Source organism: Grus americana, chromosome 13, assembly GCF_028858705.1.
Source record: "Grus americana isolate bGruAme1 chromosome 13, bGruAme1.mat, whole genome shotgun sequence".
NCBI classification, from domain to species: Eukaryota; Metazoa; Chordata; class Aves; order Gruiformes; family Gruidae; genus Grus; species Grus americana.
This window is the reverse complement of record NC_072864.1, coordinates 2,857,753-2,875,090: the sequence shown is the minus strand read 5'-3', so window position 1 is coordinate 2,875,090 and position 17,338 is coordinate 2,857,753. Positions and strand designations below refer to the sequence as shown.

At 58.0% G+C, this 17,338-nt stretch overlaps 1 protein-coding gene and 1 long non-coding RNA gene across 10 annotated transcripts in view; both read right to left on the bottom strand.

Moving 5' to 3' along the window:
* Window positions 1-3,006: 3,006 nt before the first annotated feature.
* Window positions 3,007-4,836, bottom strand: LOC129212356 (uncharacterized). The gene is made up of 3 exons (XR_008579144.1): window positions 4,726-4,836; window positions 4,295-4,393; window positions 3,007-3,768 (listed from the first exon to the last, which is right to left on the bottom strand). It is a non-coding gene; the product is annotated as an uncharacterized LOC129212356 (long non-coding RNA).
* An 8,851-nt stretch (window positions 4,837-13,687) lies between these two features.
* Window positions 13,688-17,338, bottom strand: part of KIAA0513 (KIAA0513 ortholog) — a 28,504-nt gene continuing 24,853 nt past the window's right edge. For all 9 annotated transcript variants that reach the window (XM_054840829.1, XM_054840830.1, XM_054840834.1 and 6 more), the window contains 3 exons: window positions 16,061-16,141; window positions 15,652-15,746; window positions 13,688-15,533 (listed from right to left, as the gene is read on the bottom strand). In XM_054840829.1, coding sequence (XP_054696804.1) covers window positions 15,484-15,533; window positions 15,652-15,746; window positions 16,061-16,141 — 226 coding nt within the window. In that variant the 3' untranslated portion in view covers window positions 13,688-15,483. The remainder of the gene's footprint in view (window positions 15,534-15,651; window positions 15,747-16,060; window positions 16,142-17,338) is intronic.

Below are 17,338 nucleotides of genomic sequence, written 5' to 3'. Positions count from 1 at the left end.
CCTCTCCAAGCCAAAACAGAGAGAAAATAGCCAGGGACCTTGGCCGGGAAGCTGTTTATTATAGTCATGGGATTCGCTGCCAATTTCGGCAGTTGGACAATTTTCCTTTTTCAGCCCATAAATAGCCACCCCTTTGCTGGGCGGCCCCGAGCACTGCAGGGTGGGCTGCTTTCCTCGGCTTGGCGGCTGCTCCCGAAAACATCCCTGCTCTGACAAACGCCCTGACCCGCCTGGAAACCCCCCCTCCCCGGCCAGCAAGAGGGTTTGGTTTGGCAAAGGGATGGAGCAGGAATCACCTGCAAAGCCGAGATCTGGCACGTGAGTGAAGCCCCAGCTCTGCCCAGGCGGCCGCAGGCTGCTGTGGGATGCTCTGCTGGGTGCAGCTGCCCTTTTTTCTTTTTTTTTTTTCCTTTTTTTTTGTTTCGAGAGGATGAAAAAAAAAAAAAACCACCAAGAAAAGAAAGCAAGCAAGCTCAGGAGAGCACAAATGATAGGCACACCTGCCTGCGGCGTAAACCCGCGCCCCGCAGCTGCTCCCCCTTCGCCCCTGTCTCAAACCAGTTCCCCAGGAAAGGGGCAGCTGGTGCTCGGTGGGGTTTGGTCGTCCCACGGGAATGGGGGACGGTGGCCCCAGGGCTGGGTGGCGATCGGTGGCCCCGGGGATCGCCCGGCTCCCTTCGCATCTTTCTCCTCTTCCCATGAAGACGTAAGACAAAGCGGCTCTGGGAAAGGCAGGCTCCCTCCAGCACACAGCCTTTTGTCTTTCAATTAAAAACAAACAAAAAATAATATACAAGAGGAACACGCCTGCTGCGGCCGCACGGCTCCTTCACGCAGGCGGCTCCGCAGGCTTTGCTCAGCAGAAAGGAATCCGCGGGCTGCGAAATCAAATCCACGTGGGATGCGAGAAAATGCTCCCACGGGGCCGTGCACCCCCCGAACCCCCCGGCCCCTCCGGGAAGAACACTCCTCCCTCGCACAGCCGGCAGCGGCAGAGCTCTAGCTCAGATAGCATCTCTCCACCAGCGGTTTCGCAGCCAGGTTTCTTCTCCCCGCTTCCCTCCATGCCTGCCGTTCCTCCACGCATCGTCAGTGTTACCACTCCAAGGGGTCCCTGAGCGAGGGCAGGTCCTGCCCCGCACCCTCAGCGATGGAGCCCATCCTTTGTAGCCCCTGGGAGCCTTTGGGTGCCCAAAAGCCCCGAGCCCAAGAGCAGATGCTCCCGGCAATGTTTTACCTTCTGCACAATGCCTATGTCATCGTTACCTTCTGCAGGTGACAACGGCAGCCCGCACGAAGTCCTGGGCCACCGGGTCGATGAAGAGCAGGGTGCTGAAGAGGATCAAGGACAGCTCGATGCCGCAGAACAGCACCTGGCTGAAGTACACCTGGATGTCTGGAAGCACCAAGACCTCGCTGAGGATGGAGCACCACTCAACACCATCAGTGGGCTCGCGCCTTGCCCCAAGGCTGCTGAGTCTCCTTGTAGGAGAGGACTGAGCTTTGCTGGTGATGCTCAAAGCCCAGGTGATGCTCAGTTCCCTCTCCCCAACCCAGAAACCCATCAGGAAATCGCATTGAAACTCCACGGCCAAGACATGCTTCAGAAAGACCTTCTCCTTCACCTCATCGCCCATATCTCTGCATACCTGGGACAGAGCCAGGGCTTGCTCCCACAGCCTCGCAGCCTCTGCAAGGCAAGGTCATGGCGGGCTTTTGGCCAGGGCCCTGGGAACCCAGTTCCCTGCTTTGCGGAGGAAAAATTAAATTTTCATTCAAATTTTCACTTCGGCAGCAGAGATATCGGCTCAATTTCCACCTGCTGCTTTGAAGCCTTCACTTTGCATGGGAGAAGCGCACAACTGAGAGTTTTCAATTATAAAGCACATACATATAAAGGCAGTAACAGCCAGGCGTATGGATTTTAAGCCTTAAAAAAAAAAAAAATAAAAAAACCCAACACAAAATAATGGGCACTCAGAAGGGGACGCTGCCCCAGGAGAGACCGTCTGCTGCTTGGCTGCGTGGAGCAGGGCCACCGGACCACATAGGACCACGAGGACCATGCACGTGCTTGGTGCAACTTCAATGTCAACAGCTTGCGATATGGAGCTTGGCTCTTCCCTCCCCCAAAATCAGCCCTGTAGGTCTGGGTGGGGAGGTCCCAAGGCTGAACTCAAGGCCAGGCTTTAAGCTGGAAGCGGGGCAGGTTTGGACCCTTCCCTTGAAGGATGTCCACTCATGTCCACAGGTAGGATGTGTGGAGTGGGGCTGTGGTCCCCAGGCTATTGCTGTACCCTCTTCCAGAGGGATAAAAAAAAGATTTAACCTCCCTTGGCTGGGAATTCCCACTCCAGGCTGCAATTCGACTGGAAACTGCTCCAAGTTTCATCAGTGGACTTGGAAAAGTGGGTAGGAGAAGAGGGGAGCTCAGCACTGCTGGGCTCGGATGCAGCACCCAGCTAATGCCCTGGGAGGGATGCTTGCTTGCTCCAGAGCACCAAGAGCAGCTCATCTCCACAGTTGAAGACTAATTTCAGCCTAGATCTCTCAGGGATGGCTCTTCAAGATTCAACCAGGTCACTGGGTTGAACCCTCAAGGAGCAGAGGTCCACAAACAGCTGAATCCTGTCCCCCGCCAACCCCTTGTAGGTGCCACCAAAACCCACCACCTGCGGGATGAGCAGCGTCAGCTCCCCAAATCACCCCAAGGAGCATGAAAACGCAGCCTGGCCTTCCTCCCTCCGGCATCTCAGCGCTCAGCATCCTCACCGAGCCTGCTCTGCCCAGCACCATGGTGGGTTTATTCCTGGTTTCTTCCTCCCTCCTGTGCATCCCCAACCCATGGGCCAGGGCTCACCTGCACCAAATTTTCATCCAGCTTTCACGCCAGAGCTCAGCGCCGCACGCAAGCATAGCGTAGGAGCACGATGCTCAGGAGGAGGCAATTGCAAATGCAAGGAAAAACCTTTCCAGCTGGCCACAGGAGATATTTATTGAATAACCGCAACAGCTCCCCACCACTCCAGGAGCAGCAGGACCGCAAACCGCTGCAGCAGCGGGTTCATTCTCCGGCAAGTCCGGATTTGGCCCTGCTCGCTGGCACTCAGGACGGTTCACCTGGCCTGCCAGAGGAAGAGCTCCTGTGGGGGAAACGCCACGCTGGGTTCAATTTCCTCCATCCTCGAGCACCATGCCGGCCGTCAACGGAGCGCGAAGCTGAAGTTAATCTATCGGTCTCGGGACAAAGCACCGAACCAGCGCTGATTTCCCAGAACTCCCCCAGGGCTGAGACTCATCTTCAAGCAGTAATTAGCTCCGGCAGCCACGACATGACCTCGAGGAGAGGGTGCAATCCTGTTCTCCGTGGGGAAACGGCTCCTGCACCTTTCTCTAAGTGCAGGTCATTATAGGAGCGTGGCGTTAGTGCGCTGGGGGGGTCTCCCAAAGCACCCAGGAGCCGATGGGAACATCCACCCACATCATTCAGGAGTATTTGGCACCCACGGTCCCAAAGCCGAGGGCATGGCACGGTGGCCGGCATTTTTCTCTCTACCCCCATCCTAAATTCCCTGCCAGAGCCACTGCTGACTTCAACCAGCCAAAATTTCACCCCGCTGGGACCTGCTGAAGCGAGAGATGCCAAGGGGGGTCCACGCATCCGGCTTCAGCGACCTGTAAAATGGGTCTCTCCTTTGGCTTCTCCCACTCCGCCGGGAAGACGGAGGCTGTCAGCTGGGTGATTGTGACACGAAGCAGGTCCCGAGCCTGAAATCAAAGGCAGCAGAGGTTTTGCCCATCACCGCGCGGGAGGGCAGCGCCACCACGGTACCCAGCTGGAGCCAGGCTGGGGGCGATGCCGATGTGCTTCATAGCGGGAGCAGATTTCGGTCTGTCCTCTGCCTCTCCCCATCCCCTCCCGCTCCTGGGGAAGAGCTGGGGAGATGGGGGAGCCGGGGGGCTTGGAGCCAGCTCACCCCGGGGCTGCAGCACAAAGAGCCTGGGCTCCTCTCCAACTGCTCCAGAGGGACAAAACCGCCTCCTCCACCGACTCCCGCGGGGTCTGACCCTGCCAGACGCTCGGCCCCAGCCCTGCCTGTGACGATGGACCTCCCAGCACCTCATCGCAGACCAGGACACAGCACGTGCCATCCCCTGGGATTCCACACGTGAAGGAACCCCAAACATCCCCCCAGGCTGCCAGACCAGGGATCCCCTGGGGGGACAGGGACAGAGTTTGCAGCCTGGAGCTGCACAGAGCCGGATGAAACACACCCCGAGCCCAGACCCGTACCTTGAAATCAGTGAGCCAGTAAATCCCAGTTCGTGGGACCACCACGAAGACGGCATTTGCCAGAACCCCTGCAAGGAGAGCCAGGAACTGGAGCAGGCTCTGCGAAAGGGGAAACGCTGCTGGGAGAGGAGCAGAGGAGCCTTTGGGGACGGGTTAGTGAGACCGTGCAGGAGGAGATGACGCTAACGACCCACAGACTCCCCGTGAGGCCGGCATCTTCCAACAGACCCAGACAAGGCATGGGTCCTGCTCTCCAAACCCGACCCGTTTGGAAAGGGGGAACCACGCGGCTGTGCCCCTCTCCCAAAGCCCGGCTCCTGGGGGGGATCAGCCCCCCACTTCCCAAGGGACCTGTGCAAGAGCCCGCTCTTCCTCCTATACTGTATTTTAGGGCTGACCATCAGCATCTCTCAAAGGCATCCGATGCTCACCTCCTCTCTGGCCTTTCCCCAGCCCTTGCCGGTGCGGGGGGGAACTACCGGCGGGTGCCCCCCCACCAAGGCCAGCTGCGCGGCACACCGAGGGGCCGCCGCCGGCCCGGCAGCAGCTGCCTTGGCCCGGGTTCAAGCACAGCGCTGGTTGAGAGCAGCTTGTTATTTCGGTCCTGCGCCGGGGTTATTTTTAGAAAGCGCTGAACGCCCCTTCTCCGAAATCGCTCCTCGAGGTATGACCTTGCGGTGCTGCAGCCGCTCGGTTCCCGGTCCCACCACCCATCTCCTTGGGGACCGGAGCAGAGCATCACCCCCTCCTCATCTCCCCCGGGGTCCCCAGCCCCGTGCAAAGCCCCAGCGACAGCAGCTTCATTGCACCGTGGTGGCAGGGAGAGGAGCGGGGGGGATGAAGTCTGAACTACATCTCAACCCCTGACGCCATCCAGGTTCGCTCCCGGTTTCAATTATCACCTGCTGGAGCAGCAGCTGCCGAGTGCTGGGGAACTCAAAGGCAAGTCAACAAGGTCTTGTTGTTTCAGCTGCTCGGGGGCACAGAGCACCATGTGCCTTCCCCCCCCCCCCCCCGCCCCGCCTCGCTCGGCGCCGCAGGGATGATGCTGCAGCCCCCTGCTCGCCTGCGTGCGTGCACGGCTGCCGTGCTTCGCATACTTCCCCCGTCCCGCTCTCCCAGGCAGGTAAACCTGGAGCTGCCAAGGGGGGGGGGGGGGGGCGGAATAAAAACCTCGACAACAACAAGAGGGGGGAAAAAAAAAAAGAGAGAAAGAAAAAAAAAAAAGCCCCAACAACCCAGCCGCTGCACAGAGGTTATCCGGGGGACAGAGCAAATAATTGGCGAGGCGAACAATGCATTTTAATTAAACCTCTGCAGGAAACGAGGGGAGGGAATCAAGTTAATTGCACGGAGCGGGAGCAGGAGATTAAAAACGCTCTTCGTTCAGAAGATGGTGGCTCCCATCCGCCTTTGCTGAGCAAAACAAGGCCACCTGGGGCAGCGATGCTGGCGGGGTGGTCCCCTGGGGCTGCTGCCAGGCCCTGCGTGGGGACACACAGCGTGCGGGCTGCTGCCGGGGCTCAGAGGCGGCGAGTGCCAGCGGGGTCTGGAGGGGCATCGCGCTGCTCCCCAGTGCCAGGGGGCTGGGGGGTCCCCGGTCCCCAAGGGATGGGGGCTGCTGCGGAGGGCACGGGATGAGCCCAGCTGTGGGGAGCAGCTCTCAGGAAGTCCCCCCAGGGATGGGGGCATCTCCTGTGGCTGCCTGGAGCAGGACTGGGGGACATGTTCCACCACAGCCCGGTCCCTTCCCCGGGTCCCGGCTGCTTTGTGCCCTCTGCTCTCAGCCGAGAGCTCAGCCCAGGCTGTGCCCGGTGCTCTCCCCATGCCCCCAGCAAAAACTTCAGCCTTTACTTTTTCCTGCCCTGAATACTTGAGATTTCAGACTGTTCAGAGGCAGGCGTTTTCCTCAACTATTCCCTTTTCTGATCTCGCACCTTTTGTTCAAGCCCTTGCCTTCACAGCAGCCTTACCCCCTCCTCCTGTCCCAGACACCGTGCAAGCAGAGCAGCCCCAGCTCAGCTGCCGGCAGCACGGCCGGGCTCCTCTTCCTACCCAAGAGAGAAAAAAGCATCACAGGCTCCAGGATGCTGGAAAACCGGGACAGGAGCTGGGCAGGAGCCCTGACCAAGCACCCCACACCTAGCACCAGTGCAGGGAAGCACCGCCAGCCCAGCAGCAGCCCCCCCCCGCCCAAGGCACCCACCGCCCCAGCATCCAGGGCAGGAGGCATCAACCTCTGCTCCGAGGCAATTTATAAGCTATCGCACTCTGCCCTGCATCCAGCCGCCTGCTAATTAGCACCAGCCCAGCCCTCCGCCTGCAATGAGAACAGCAATCAGCCCCGCTGTTCGCCTGCTAGGAACAATCTCCCTCCTTCCCTCCTCTGCATAAATTTCCCAGGCTGTGGTTTTTAGACTCTGATCCCACATAGCTTTATTCACAAGAGAAGTCCCACTGGGGGCAAGGAAATTACTCCAGCAAGCAAAATTACCCGTGCGCGGGATGCACGTACAGGGCACAACACAAGTGGTTTGGTTTTGGTTGGGTTTTGTTTTTTTTTTTTTTTGTGCAGCATCAAAACCAAAATAAATCCACTGAGGGAGCTCACAGGCAAGCTTTGCTCCTGACCACAGGTAAGAGCTGGACAAATTATAGCAATTAAAAAGAAGAAAGAGACATGTGGACTTTCATATCCACAAACCTCAGGACGTAATCGGCGGGGGAGAACAATTCACAGTCACACGCACGCCGCAAAACCAAAGCACATCGCAAAATACTTTCTGTCCTCCGAGGCACAAGCTGTCCCTCCAGGCAGGCAGTGCCACCAGCGCGAGCACGGGGCTGGGACAGCCTGTCCCTGCGACAGCACCCGGGATGGCGCGGCTGCAGCGGGAGGACACAGGCAGTATTGTACCCGAAGCGAAGGTTTTCATGCCTGAGATTGAATTGCAGGTCTCCCCCCGCCCCGAAGCTCCCCGTGCGCAAACGCTGCCCTGATGGGAAACGAGAGCTTGGCCGAGATCTTCCGCTTTTTCCCTGCAGCTGCAGTCGGACAGGCAGAAAACCCACAGTGCTCTGCTTAAACGTTCGCTCTTGCTGCACGAACGAGCTTTCCACCCAAGCGACCGCGAGTAACTGGCCAGAAAAACGCTGCTGCTTTAGCACAGGCTTAAAATGCGTATTGGGAGGGGGGGGAATTGCCCAATATTTTCACCTGAAACCTGAGTCAGAGCCAGGAGGTGAAACCCACCACACGGACAGCGAGGTGGCTGCAGCATGTCCGGGCTGTTTGTTCAGTAAGAGCATCCTGAGTGTAACTAAGGCTGGGAAACGACTGGATCAGAGCTCAGCATCCCTAAGAAACAGAGGGGAGGTGGGGCCCAAACCAGTGGGTGCACCCTCCCAGTCACCCCCCCCTGCCTTGCTGCTGCCTCTCCACCACCCCTGAGGCTGCCCCAGCCCACCCTGGGGCATTAATTGCACCGCTGGGTGCCAGGGCTGTGCAAGGATCCCCGGCTGGGAGCGGAGGCGTGGGCACGCTCGCCTCACGCTCTGGGGACGGGGACATTTGGCAGCTGTCTGCAGGGAAGGTGTCTGAAGTGCTGCTTGCTGCGGGAACATGAGTCAGAGCTCCCCAGTGCAAGAGCCTGACGTCTCCCTCCTGCTCATTTATTCAGCACGTCAAATATTTGCCCTGCGCAGTTGCACCAGACGCACGTTATTCAGGAGCTTTTTTTTTTTTTTTTTTTTTTTTTTCCCCTTTCTGCTAGCGGTGACAGCTTATAAAAAAACACCACAGTGCCATCTTGGGAAACTTGGCCTCCCAGCTAAGCATGTGCAAGCATCCTTTTCCTCCCCTGCTTTGGGGACCAGCTCCTCTCCAAGTATCCCCTCTGCAAGAACCAGCGAGCTCCTGCAGGGACCAGGAGGGGCCGGATGCTAAAATCCACGGGCAAAAGCAACCGCCCCACAGGGCTGCAATGGGGAAAGGTCATTTCAGACCCATTTCCAGTGCTGTCCGAGTGACAGCAGAGCCAGGAGCCCGCAGGCAGAGCGCGGTGGCCCTGCCTGTCCCTCCTTGTCGAAGCACCCTGCCTGGAAGCGGCGCACGCAGCGGCAGGAGGAGAGGCCAGCCGAGGAAAACTGCTCCATTTTGCCTCCCTTCAGCGAGGAAGCAGCTTTGCTGGCTGCCAGCCCCACAGTGAACCCGTGGGGACCTCAATCTTTTTTTTTTTTTGTGCCGCATCCCTGGATTTCTTGTTTGTAGGGCTTCTCGCACCCTGAACGTCTGGTCCCCGAGGAGGAGGAGGAGGAGGTGTTTATCTCTGATTAATAGCTAAAGGCTGGGGAAGGTGACCTTCTGCAGAGGTGACACAGGAGACCCCACGTCCCACCTGGCCCCCCAAGGTTTCTGTCCTGTGGTTGCAGCCAAAAATGTTCCATTTCATCGGGGAACTGCAGAAACGGCTCATAAAACACACGCTCGGGGATGCAGCTGAGCGGATCGGCCACCCGCACGGTGCGCGGCTGGAGAAACACAGCGTGCTGCAGGGAAAAAACACATGCCTCCACCCTATTTGTGAGAGGAAAAATCACCCTTCAATCTGCTCTTGCATTCCCAGCTAGGACACACGCTCAGCTGCTTTGGGCCTTTGATTTTCCCAGGATCAGGGCTGGGATTTCTTGCTGGTGGGGGCTCCAGAGTCCACTCCCCCCCTCCCCAGGCCAGCCTGCTCGGCCAGGCTCTGCGTGCATCCTCCTCCCCGGGGCTTGTGGGAGGCCACAACACGTGGACAAGCCCCAAGGCTGGAATAAACCTGCCAACCGCTTTCGCAGCACTGTCAGAAATAGCACCGGGAGCAGCAGTGCCGTAGCTGGTGCCCTGCTTTGCCCAGGAGGACGTGCAACACCGATGCTCGGCAGCCGTCCTGTGTCATCCTCATCCTGTGGACCCACAGACGAGCCCCGGCGGGTCCCACACCCGCTGGGCTGATGCTTTGTACAGCAAATCCCCCGGTGCATGGCGCGGAGCATTTGCTGCTCCAGCCGTGCTGCTGGTGAGGGGAGAGAGGGGAACTGCCCCGTGGGTTCGGCCCCCGTTAGCACTGCATCCTCCCCGCCAAGAAAGCATCCTCCAGCATCGTACTCAACCAGCTGCAGAGGGATCTGCTGGGGAGAAAAAGCATGCTGGCAGGACAGGACTGGGATTTTTCCAGCTTATTCAGACTTTAAAGAGCTGCTCGTCCTGCTTTGCTTGCAGAGGGGTAAGTTAGGCTGAGCCCATGGCAAAGGCTGGCCGCAGCTGAGCAAAATGCCCTTTGGGGAACCAGCAGTGAAAATAAAAAAACCTAAAAGATCAGCGCTCGGGTGAATGCCTGGTGAAAATAATTTGGGCAAGACATCACCACGTGCCTCCTTGGCCGGCCAAGGAGCTGCAGTGACCTTGCCCGAACACAGTGTGTCGGGTTGAAAGTGCAGAGCGAGAGGATGTGACTCACATCTGAGATGTGGCCGCAACGGACAGATGTGTTTCATTACTGTCCAGGGCCCTATCTGCAGCTCTGCCCGTGCACACAGTGACTCAGCCTTGCCTTCGAGCCCTTCCGAAATGGGAGCCGTGGCACATCTCTTCCCAGCAGCATCCCTGGGCTGCTGTAAAACAGACTGGGGATGTTCAGGCTCCTGCAAGGGAAAAAAAATTAAAATAAATCAAAGTCATGTTTCTCCATGGGAATCTTCCAGTTTCAATTGTAAATCATTCAGAGGATGATAAAATCAAATGCTTTAGTGGTGGGATCTGTCTCTCTAAGTTTAGAGACTTAAAAGCTAAACATCCCTCCCCATTCCAATGGAAGGACGCCTGGGTTTTCTTTGACACTTGCCATAGGACAAGAGGCAACATCTCCTGGAGATACTCTGTGTCTGGAGGGAGGAATAAGGGGATTTCAACAGATCGCCTTCTTACAATCCCTAGGACATTCAGCAGCGTTTAGTGGAGAGAGCCCCAAAGCACTGAGGTAAGGCTGAGCCGCCCCATATTAGACAACAGAGAATCTAAAGAGGGAAGCACTGCAGCCAGCTGAGCACAGCCCATTACTTCTGCGGGTCTCCTGCCAAACCCAGCCCGCAGCCCCCTCACCTTGGGCAGTGTCCTTTCCCCCCATACCACCCCCACAAGCAGCCTTTTTCACACCCACCTTTGCTATTTACCCTCCGCTGCCCGCACACCCTGCGGTGACACGTCCAGGTACCGAGGGACACCACGGGGCGATGGCCAGGGTCCCCTGGCAGCAAATCAACTCCAGCTCTGCACAGAACCCCCCCTTCACACCAGGGGTTTTTCCAATGGGAGAGCGGATGGGGCCACATCTGCCGGGAATTTTTTCCCGGGCACATCCTGGCTTTGACGGCACCACCAGCCGCATATTTCACTTCAAATCCCGTGTGCGGTATCGGGCCAAGCGCTGCCTCACCCGGGGGGCCAGAAAGCTGGGAGCCAGCAATGCAGTTCACTTGGCAGACACTTGATGGGGCTACGAAACCGATTACCGGCACAGCTGGCAGAAACGGGGGGGGGGGGCAAAACAGCCTCTGCCAGATGTTTTGGGGTCCCGCTTTGCAGGTGCCGGGCTGGCGTTGCAATAGCTGCCAGCACCCAGGCGGGATGCTGTCCCCGGCTCAGCGGCACCCGGTACCTGGCAGCTTCGCTCTGGCCTTTGGTCGCATCCTGGACGCGCTGCGGCCGGGCAAGGATTGCCAGCCCCTGGACAAAGCCGGAGGCTTTACCCCCAAAAGATTTTCCGTGCTCTGTTTTGAGAAGCAATGGAAAGGGAGAGCGGGCAGCAGCAGGCATCTCCGGCAGCGCTGCCTTGCAAAGCACGGATTAAGTTTTACGCTGATGTCGCAAGACCTCGCTCCCTCCCGCCACGCCGCTGCCTAAACCCAGGCTCTTTGCAGGGTGCTGCAGCGGGCATCCGCGGGATTTTCCCATGTTTCACCCCGAAGCAAGGGGAGGACGGGGAGATGCAGTCCCAAAACAGAGCCCGAGCATGGCGAGAGGTGCAGCCCCGCATTGCGGAGCCTGCTGCGGGCAAGGGCCGGCCCCGAGTTCCCCGAATGCTGCTGTCAAACTTTCTGGCATGGCTCTAAATCCACCGGCCCTTGCCTGGCTCCAGCTGGCCAAGCAAGCTGGCAGCAGCGTGTGGACGAGAGCAGCTAACGAGAGTCAAAGCATCTCCTGCTCGAGGAAAAAAAAAAAAAAAAAGAGTAAGAGACGGTCCCTGTAAATCACGAGCTAGTTACTGATGGAGAGGACTCCCTCCCTCTTGCTCCGCACACTGCGGCACGAATTATGGCCCCAACTTCGCTGTTGTTCAGTGATGAACATCTGAAAAGGCTGTGGCAGATGAGAAAAGGGATGATTTAACAGCCATAAATCCAGCCAGCTTAGAGGTGTTTTTACAGCCAAACCCATCTTGAATCCCCTCTGTTATGAATACTTATCACTCCCAGGCACTACTACAATGGAAAGATTTTTAACAGCTTTAATAGAGATGCAATAAAACCCCCGGAGCCCAGCAAGCTAACGTCCTTTTTATCCCTCAGGGGAGAGAGAGGGGGCTGAGCGCCACTTGCTGCTCTCAGGCTGGCAGGATCAGAGCTGGAGCAGCCCCCGGGGCTGTGGCCAAGCCCTGGGTTTCACGGCTGGGTGGCATCAGCCAGGGACTGAATCAGCTTCCCTGAAGCTGTTGCACGGAGGGTGTAATTAATAGCCGGCAGGCGGGGATGGGGAGACAGGCTGTAGCCATGATGTACGGCACCTTCCTCCTCCAGTGCTATTCTTCGCCAGGGTCCCCTCCTGCAGTCACCCAAATCACGGCCGGTCTAACCCACCTTTGGGGATTGAAAATGAGGGCGGTCTCAGCTCAGCCAAAGACCCTCCTGGGTAGGGTGCCATCCCTCAGCTGCCCCTCGCCTCGTTTAACGCACCTCGTTTCTCGCACATTAAAGGCTAAACAAGCTCGGGACAGGGACACCAGACCTCCCAGCTCAGGGTTAAGTGGCCGAGGAGCTCACACCCTCTCGCTGTGCTTTGGTTCCCCTGTAGCCTCTCTATACCATTCCGTAAGCGCAGGCTGCTCCCAGCCACCAAAATCAGCGGCCGGGAGGTGCTACGGGTGCACCCACTGCAAAGGGCACCCGGCGCTGAGCAAATACCTAAAGAACAAGCACCTCCTTTCTTATACACACAAGCTTATCGGGCAAGGCGATGATGAGTAATTCATCGGATGGAGGAAATAAAAGCACTCCCAGGGCACGTGGCTTCTGGTTTTCCTTAGCTGCTCAGCCCACATCCAGGTAAAAAGCCCAGGTGAGGCATCCAAGCACGGGCTGCAGGGTTTCCCTCCTGCCACGGTGAATCTGTGGAGTAATTAAAAAAAGGAAGGAGCAGGGCAGCTCCTTCCTAAGAGAAACACGGCCGTGAAACCCCGTTCCTGGGCCACCGAGAGAGATAAACCAGCGCTGCAGGGCAGGGAACAAATTCAGCTTGGACATACAGAGACCTGAGGGGACGTGGTGTCCAAAGCCTGGGTGGAGGATGACACTCCCAGCCCATTAATCTGAGGGAACATCTTTTTTTTTTAATAAGATAATACTGAGTAATTGATTTTTAAATACAGTGAAATCAAATGTCCCGAGGCCAGAGCAGGATCCCAGCTCAGATCAGCGGTGACTGGCAGAGATTGAGCGCACAGGGGAAAAGAAAATAAAAATTAAATCTCCTTCGTGTGCCTAGCTGGCTCCAGGGCAAACGTTAACGTTTCTTTAAAAGGTGCATCAATTTTTCCCTATTAAAAAAGTAGGTCATCAAAAGGGAGAAGCTGGTGGGGGCTGAGCTGGGGAAGGCACTGGGGACCATCGAGGCTGAGCAGGCGGCATGGAGAAAAGCCATCTGATTAAAACACAGGACTGAGCAAGAAAGTAATTTTTAAGACAATTTATTCCAATCTCTCTCTCTCCCCACATCCTTCGCGCAGTCCCAGTCGGGAAGGTTTTGTGGACATTTTAAATTTTATTTTAATATATATATATTTTAGAAAAATACACATGCAAATAATATATATTTCACCGCTGAACTCTTTTTCATACTGGGGGGCGGGGGGGGAAATAAACAAAGCAGGATTCGGGAAAGACCCGAGTGCAAACAGACCCAGGCGTGCTACGGGGATGGGATGCTCCAGGATGCAGGTCGTGGCGCTGAGCTGCCCGATACCTGTGGTCCAGCACATCCTCTCCATCAGAAAGATGTTCATCGGGGCGAGGGGCTGCCGGAGGGGACTAACGTGCACTTTCGTGCACGTTAGTCCCCTCCGGCAGCCCCTCGCCCCGACAAAAAACCTTTCTCCAGTAACTGCCCAGGTTTGGGAATGGCTAAGGGAAAGCCAGTGCTGGATGCGATCCTTCTACGAGACCCAGCGTGGAGCAGAGTCCTGAGCCCAGCATCAAGCCCAGCTTAGGTAAAAGCATCATTTTGATGCTAGGAAATGACACCAGAAACTAAGAGTTACATGGAAAAACCCCTGGGATGCTATTTATCCTACGGGATACAGCTGGCAGCATGGGGAAAAATGGAGGTGACGGTCCCTTGAAACCTGGATTTATGTTTCAGGACAATGTTTTTTGGGGTGAGACCCCCTTGGCTGCATGGGGTTGGGGTTTCCTCTTGTTCGAGGAGCAGCTTTTCCCATCAGAGCAGGGATGTGCCCTGCGGAGGGGAGCAGCGACGGCCCCATGTCCCCAGCCTCTCTGCAAACGCCGTGCCAGGGTCCGCGGGGAAAAAACAGATACCGGGTAGCTGCCGTCACTCGAGCGGAATAGGAGATGTACTTGAGATGGGGCTATTTCAGGTTTGATTGATGATCAGCTGCAGCGAAGGGGCAGGGGAAGGAGAGCAGCAGGAGGCTTCGGGAAATGCCGCGAGCCCACGGCAGCCCTGACACAGAGATGCGGCAGGGAGCGGGCACGGGGGGGATCTGCCTCGCTGCTGCTGTGCTACCTCCTCCCAAGCCACTTTCACGTGATGCTCCTCTGCCTCCTCTCCCAGCAATCCCACCTGAGGCCATGGCTTTTTTCCTGCTGATCCAGGCTAATGATACGGAGCAAACTGTGTTTTCCCTCTGCCCGGAGGTACCAAACCACACAGGCAGCGCAGGGAAGCTTTCCCAAGGGAAGGATTTCCCTCCGGCTCCCCAGGAGCCTTATACCAAGGAAGGCAGCAGCACTTCGCCAGCCCCATCTCTGCTCCCAGCAAGCCCCCGCGCTGCCCGTGTCCCCGGCCGGTGGTGACATCCCTGGATACGCCGCACAGCCTGCTGCCAGACTGACCCAGAGCCCCTCATCCCAACCATCGCCATCCTCAGCAGCCAGCTCCTGCATCGCCAGGACAAACCCACGTGCTGCGAACGCCCAGTGCCTCACTACGGAGTGAGATGGGTCAAACTGGAGGCAGAGTCGGCTGCTCTCCCCCCGCCCCGGCGCTGGCTTCTGTCCGTGGCTGGATGCGGCCCCTGCCATCCCCTCCCGCATCCCTGGTCAGGCTCCAGCCTCCATTGTCATCGCCCAGCGGATGCCGGCGGGGAAAGGCAGCAGGAGCCTCACAGCTTTGGATTCCTCTGGATTTACCACCGTTCACGGCAGCCTCGGAAAGGCACGGAGCAGCAAAGATATTTGGCGGCTCCGCACCCACTGCCATCGTGCCAGGAAACACTGAAGACCACAGGCGGCATTTCACGTGGGGGACTGAAGACACGGCGATCCAGCTCCCACAAACACACCGAGGGGCTGCCAGCAGTCACTCTCTTTTTGCTTTTCTCTTGTTTTTTGTTTGTTCCTTTTTCCTTTTTTTATCTGACAAAATACACTTTTGGGACTGTCTGCTCTGAAAACAGATGGGGGATGGTCTGGCGAGGGGGGGGGGGGGCTGCTTGGCTCCTATTTCTACAGGCTGCCCTGGCGCAGCTCTAAAGTTTGGTGGATGCTCATGCAGGTTTTATTGCAGCTTGTGTGTGTGATTTTTTTTTTTAAGTAGCCCAGCTTCAGTTTCAGGTAGCCCCGGAGGTGGATTTCTCTCCCCTCCCCACCCATTCTGGCCGCCGTCTCTCCGCCGCAGCGTGCCGGCCAGGCGGCTATTCGGTGGCCATCTGCTCGATGTGGTCGCTGAGCAGCTTGTATTGCTCTGCGGAGGAGAGAGAAAAGGGCGCTTGGAGGGTGCCGAAGCATCCCAGCCAGGCAGGCGGGCTCCGTCCCTGTGGGACCCCACGAAGGGGGTGCGCGTCCCCCCGGCTCGCCCCTACCTTCATCCAAATTGCCGATGGTCGCCTGCTTCTTCAGGAAGTCGCTGCAGAGCTTCTTGTTCAGGCCAAACGCCAGCATGTTGTGAATGAAGGTGCTGAGGAAGGACAGAGATGCTCTCGGTGAGGGAAGGGCCAGGCTGCCCGTTCTTCCCCCCACCTTCCTCTTCCTCTCCGCAGCCCCTTGCACCGGGCGCTGGGATGATGCTCGGCTGTGGGAGAGCGTGCTAGGTCCCTGCGGTGCCCAGATTTGCAACATCAGGGCCAGGAGCAGGGCAGAAGCATCAACCATCCTCTGCACCGTAAGGGATGTCCCCAGCGGGGGAACATCTGTAAGGCGTCCCAGCCACAGCTGGCGAGGACACACCGCGGAGCCCGGCTGCAGGAGGGACGGTCCCCGCACGCTGCTCACCCCAGCTGCCCGAAGGTGATGTTCTCATTGAAGCGGAGGCTGTCGTCACGCTCCTCCTGCGTCATGTGGCACCACTTCTCCCTGCAAGGCACAAGCCCGTCCGGCTCCGCTGTCACCCTGGGACCCCCAGCCTGCACACCCCCCTCCCCAGGCCACGCTGCTGGAGGACAGCAGGGCACCGAGAGCCAGCACGTGCGGCGCTGGATGAGCTCGTACACCTGCATCCATCCGCAGATCTCTCGCCCTGGGGTAAAGCGAGAGACACCCTGGGGAAAAAGGTCGTCTTTGACCTTGGTTCTCTCCCGAAGGCCTGATGAAGAGCTAGGAAGTAGCACCAGCCTCTCCAGCACAGAGCTCGCGTCTCACCTTCGGTGCCATCGCCTCGGCAAGGGGGATGAGTGAGGAAGCAGGGGGCTTTGCAGCTCTCGGGGGTGGCCATCCCAGCAGGGCTCCGCTGAAGCCCCCCGTGCTGGGGAGAGGTACCAGGAGGGTACCAGGCACCTCTCCCCCCGCTGCAGCAGGGCTCCAACTCCCTGAACCCTGAGCGAGCTGCTCCCCAGACATGCCTCCCCCACTCCGACAGCATGGGGGGCTCCCGCACCCCTCCCCACGGCCCCACTCGGGGGCTGAATTGCCGAAATCACAGCGCTGCTCTGAGGACGCCCCGGCTCCGCTCCGGCTCCCCGGCAAACGCAACTGCGGCATTGCCGTATAGGAAGGGAGGTTTAAGCTCTAGATGTTTGCAACCAAGTTGAGGCAGTGCAGGGGTCCCCATCCAGGTGTCCCACCTGGGGGTCTTTGGGAGCAAAGCCTGTGTCACGGCCATGTCACTGGTGCAACGCTCAGGGGGTGGCGGCGGGGGGCTCAGTGCATGCACGCTGGGGAAACTACAGCTCCAGGGTGAAGCCAGCCCTCTCCCAAGAAGAAGTCAGATGAGGTTACAGCCAAGGATAAGAGGAGGAAAAGCAAGGAAAACCGGGGATAGGTAGAAGAAAACCAGCTCTGCGGAGGAGAAGGAAGAGGAGAACCCCAGGAGTGGACCGCACGCTTGCAGCTCGCGCTAGCTCGCCGGCACGCCAAGCAGGGTGGGACGAGCTGTGCCGGGTGGAAACGGCGGCTGGGAAGAAGGGTGTCTCACAGCAAATTCCGTGAGGTTAGCTCAGCCCCAGAGCACGTCTGCGTTGCTGAAACTGGAAAAGGATGAGTGCTCAGGCTGAGCCCACGAAGGGGAGCCTGTTCTCACTCAGGTCAGCCCAGCCCGGGTGTGCGAAAGCTGAG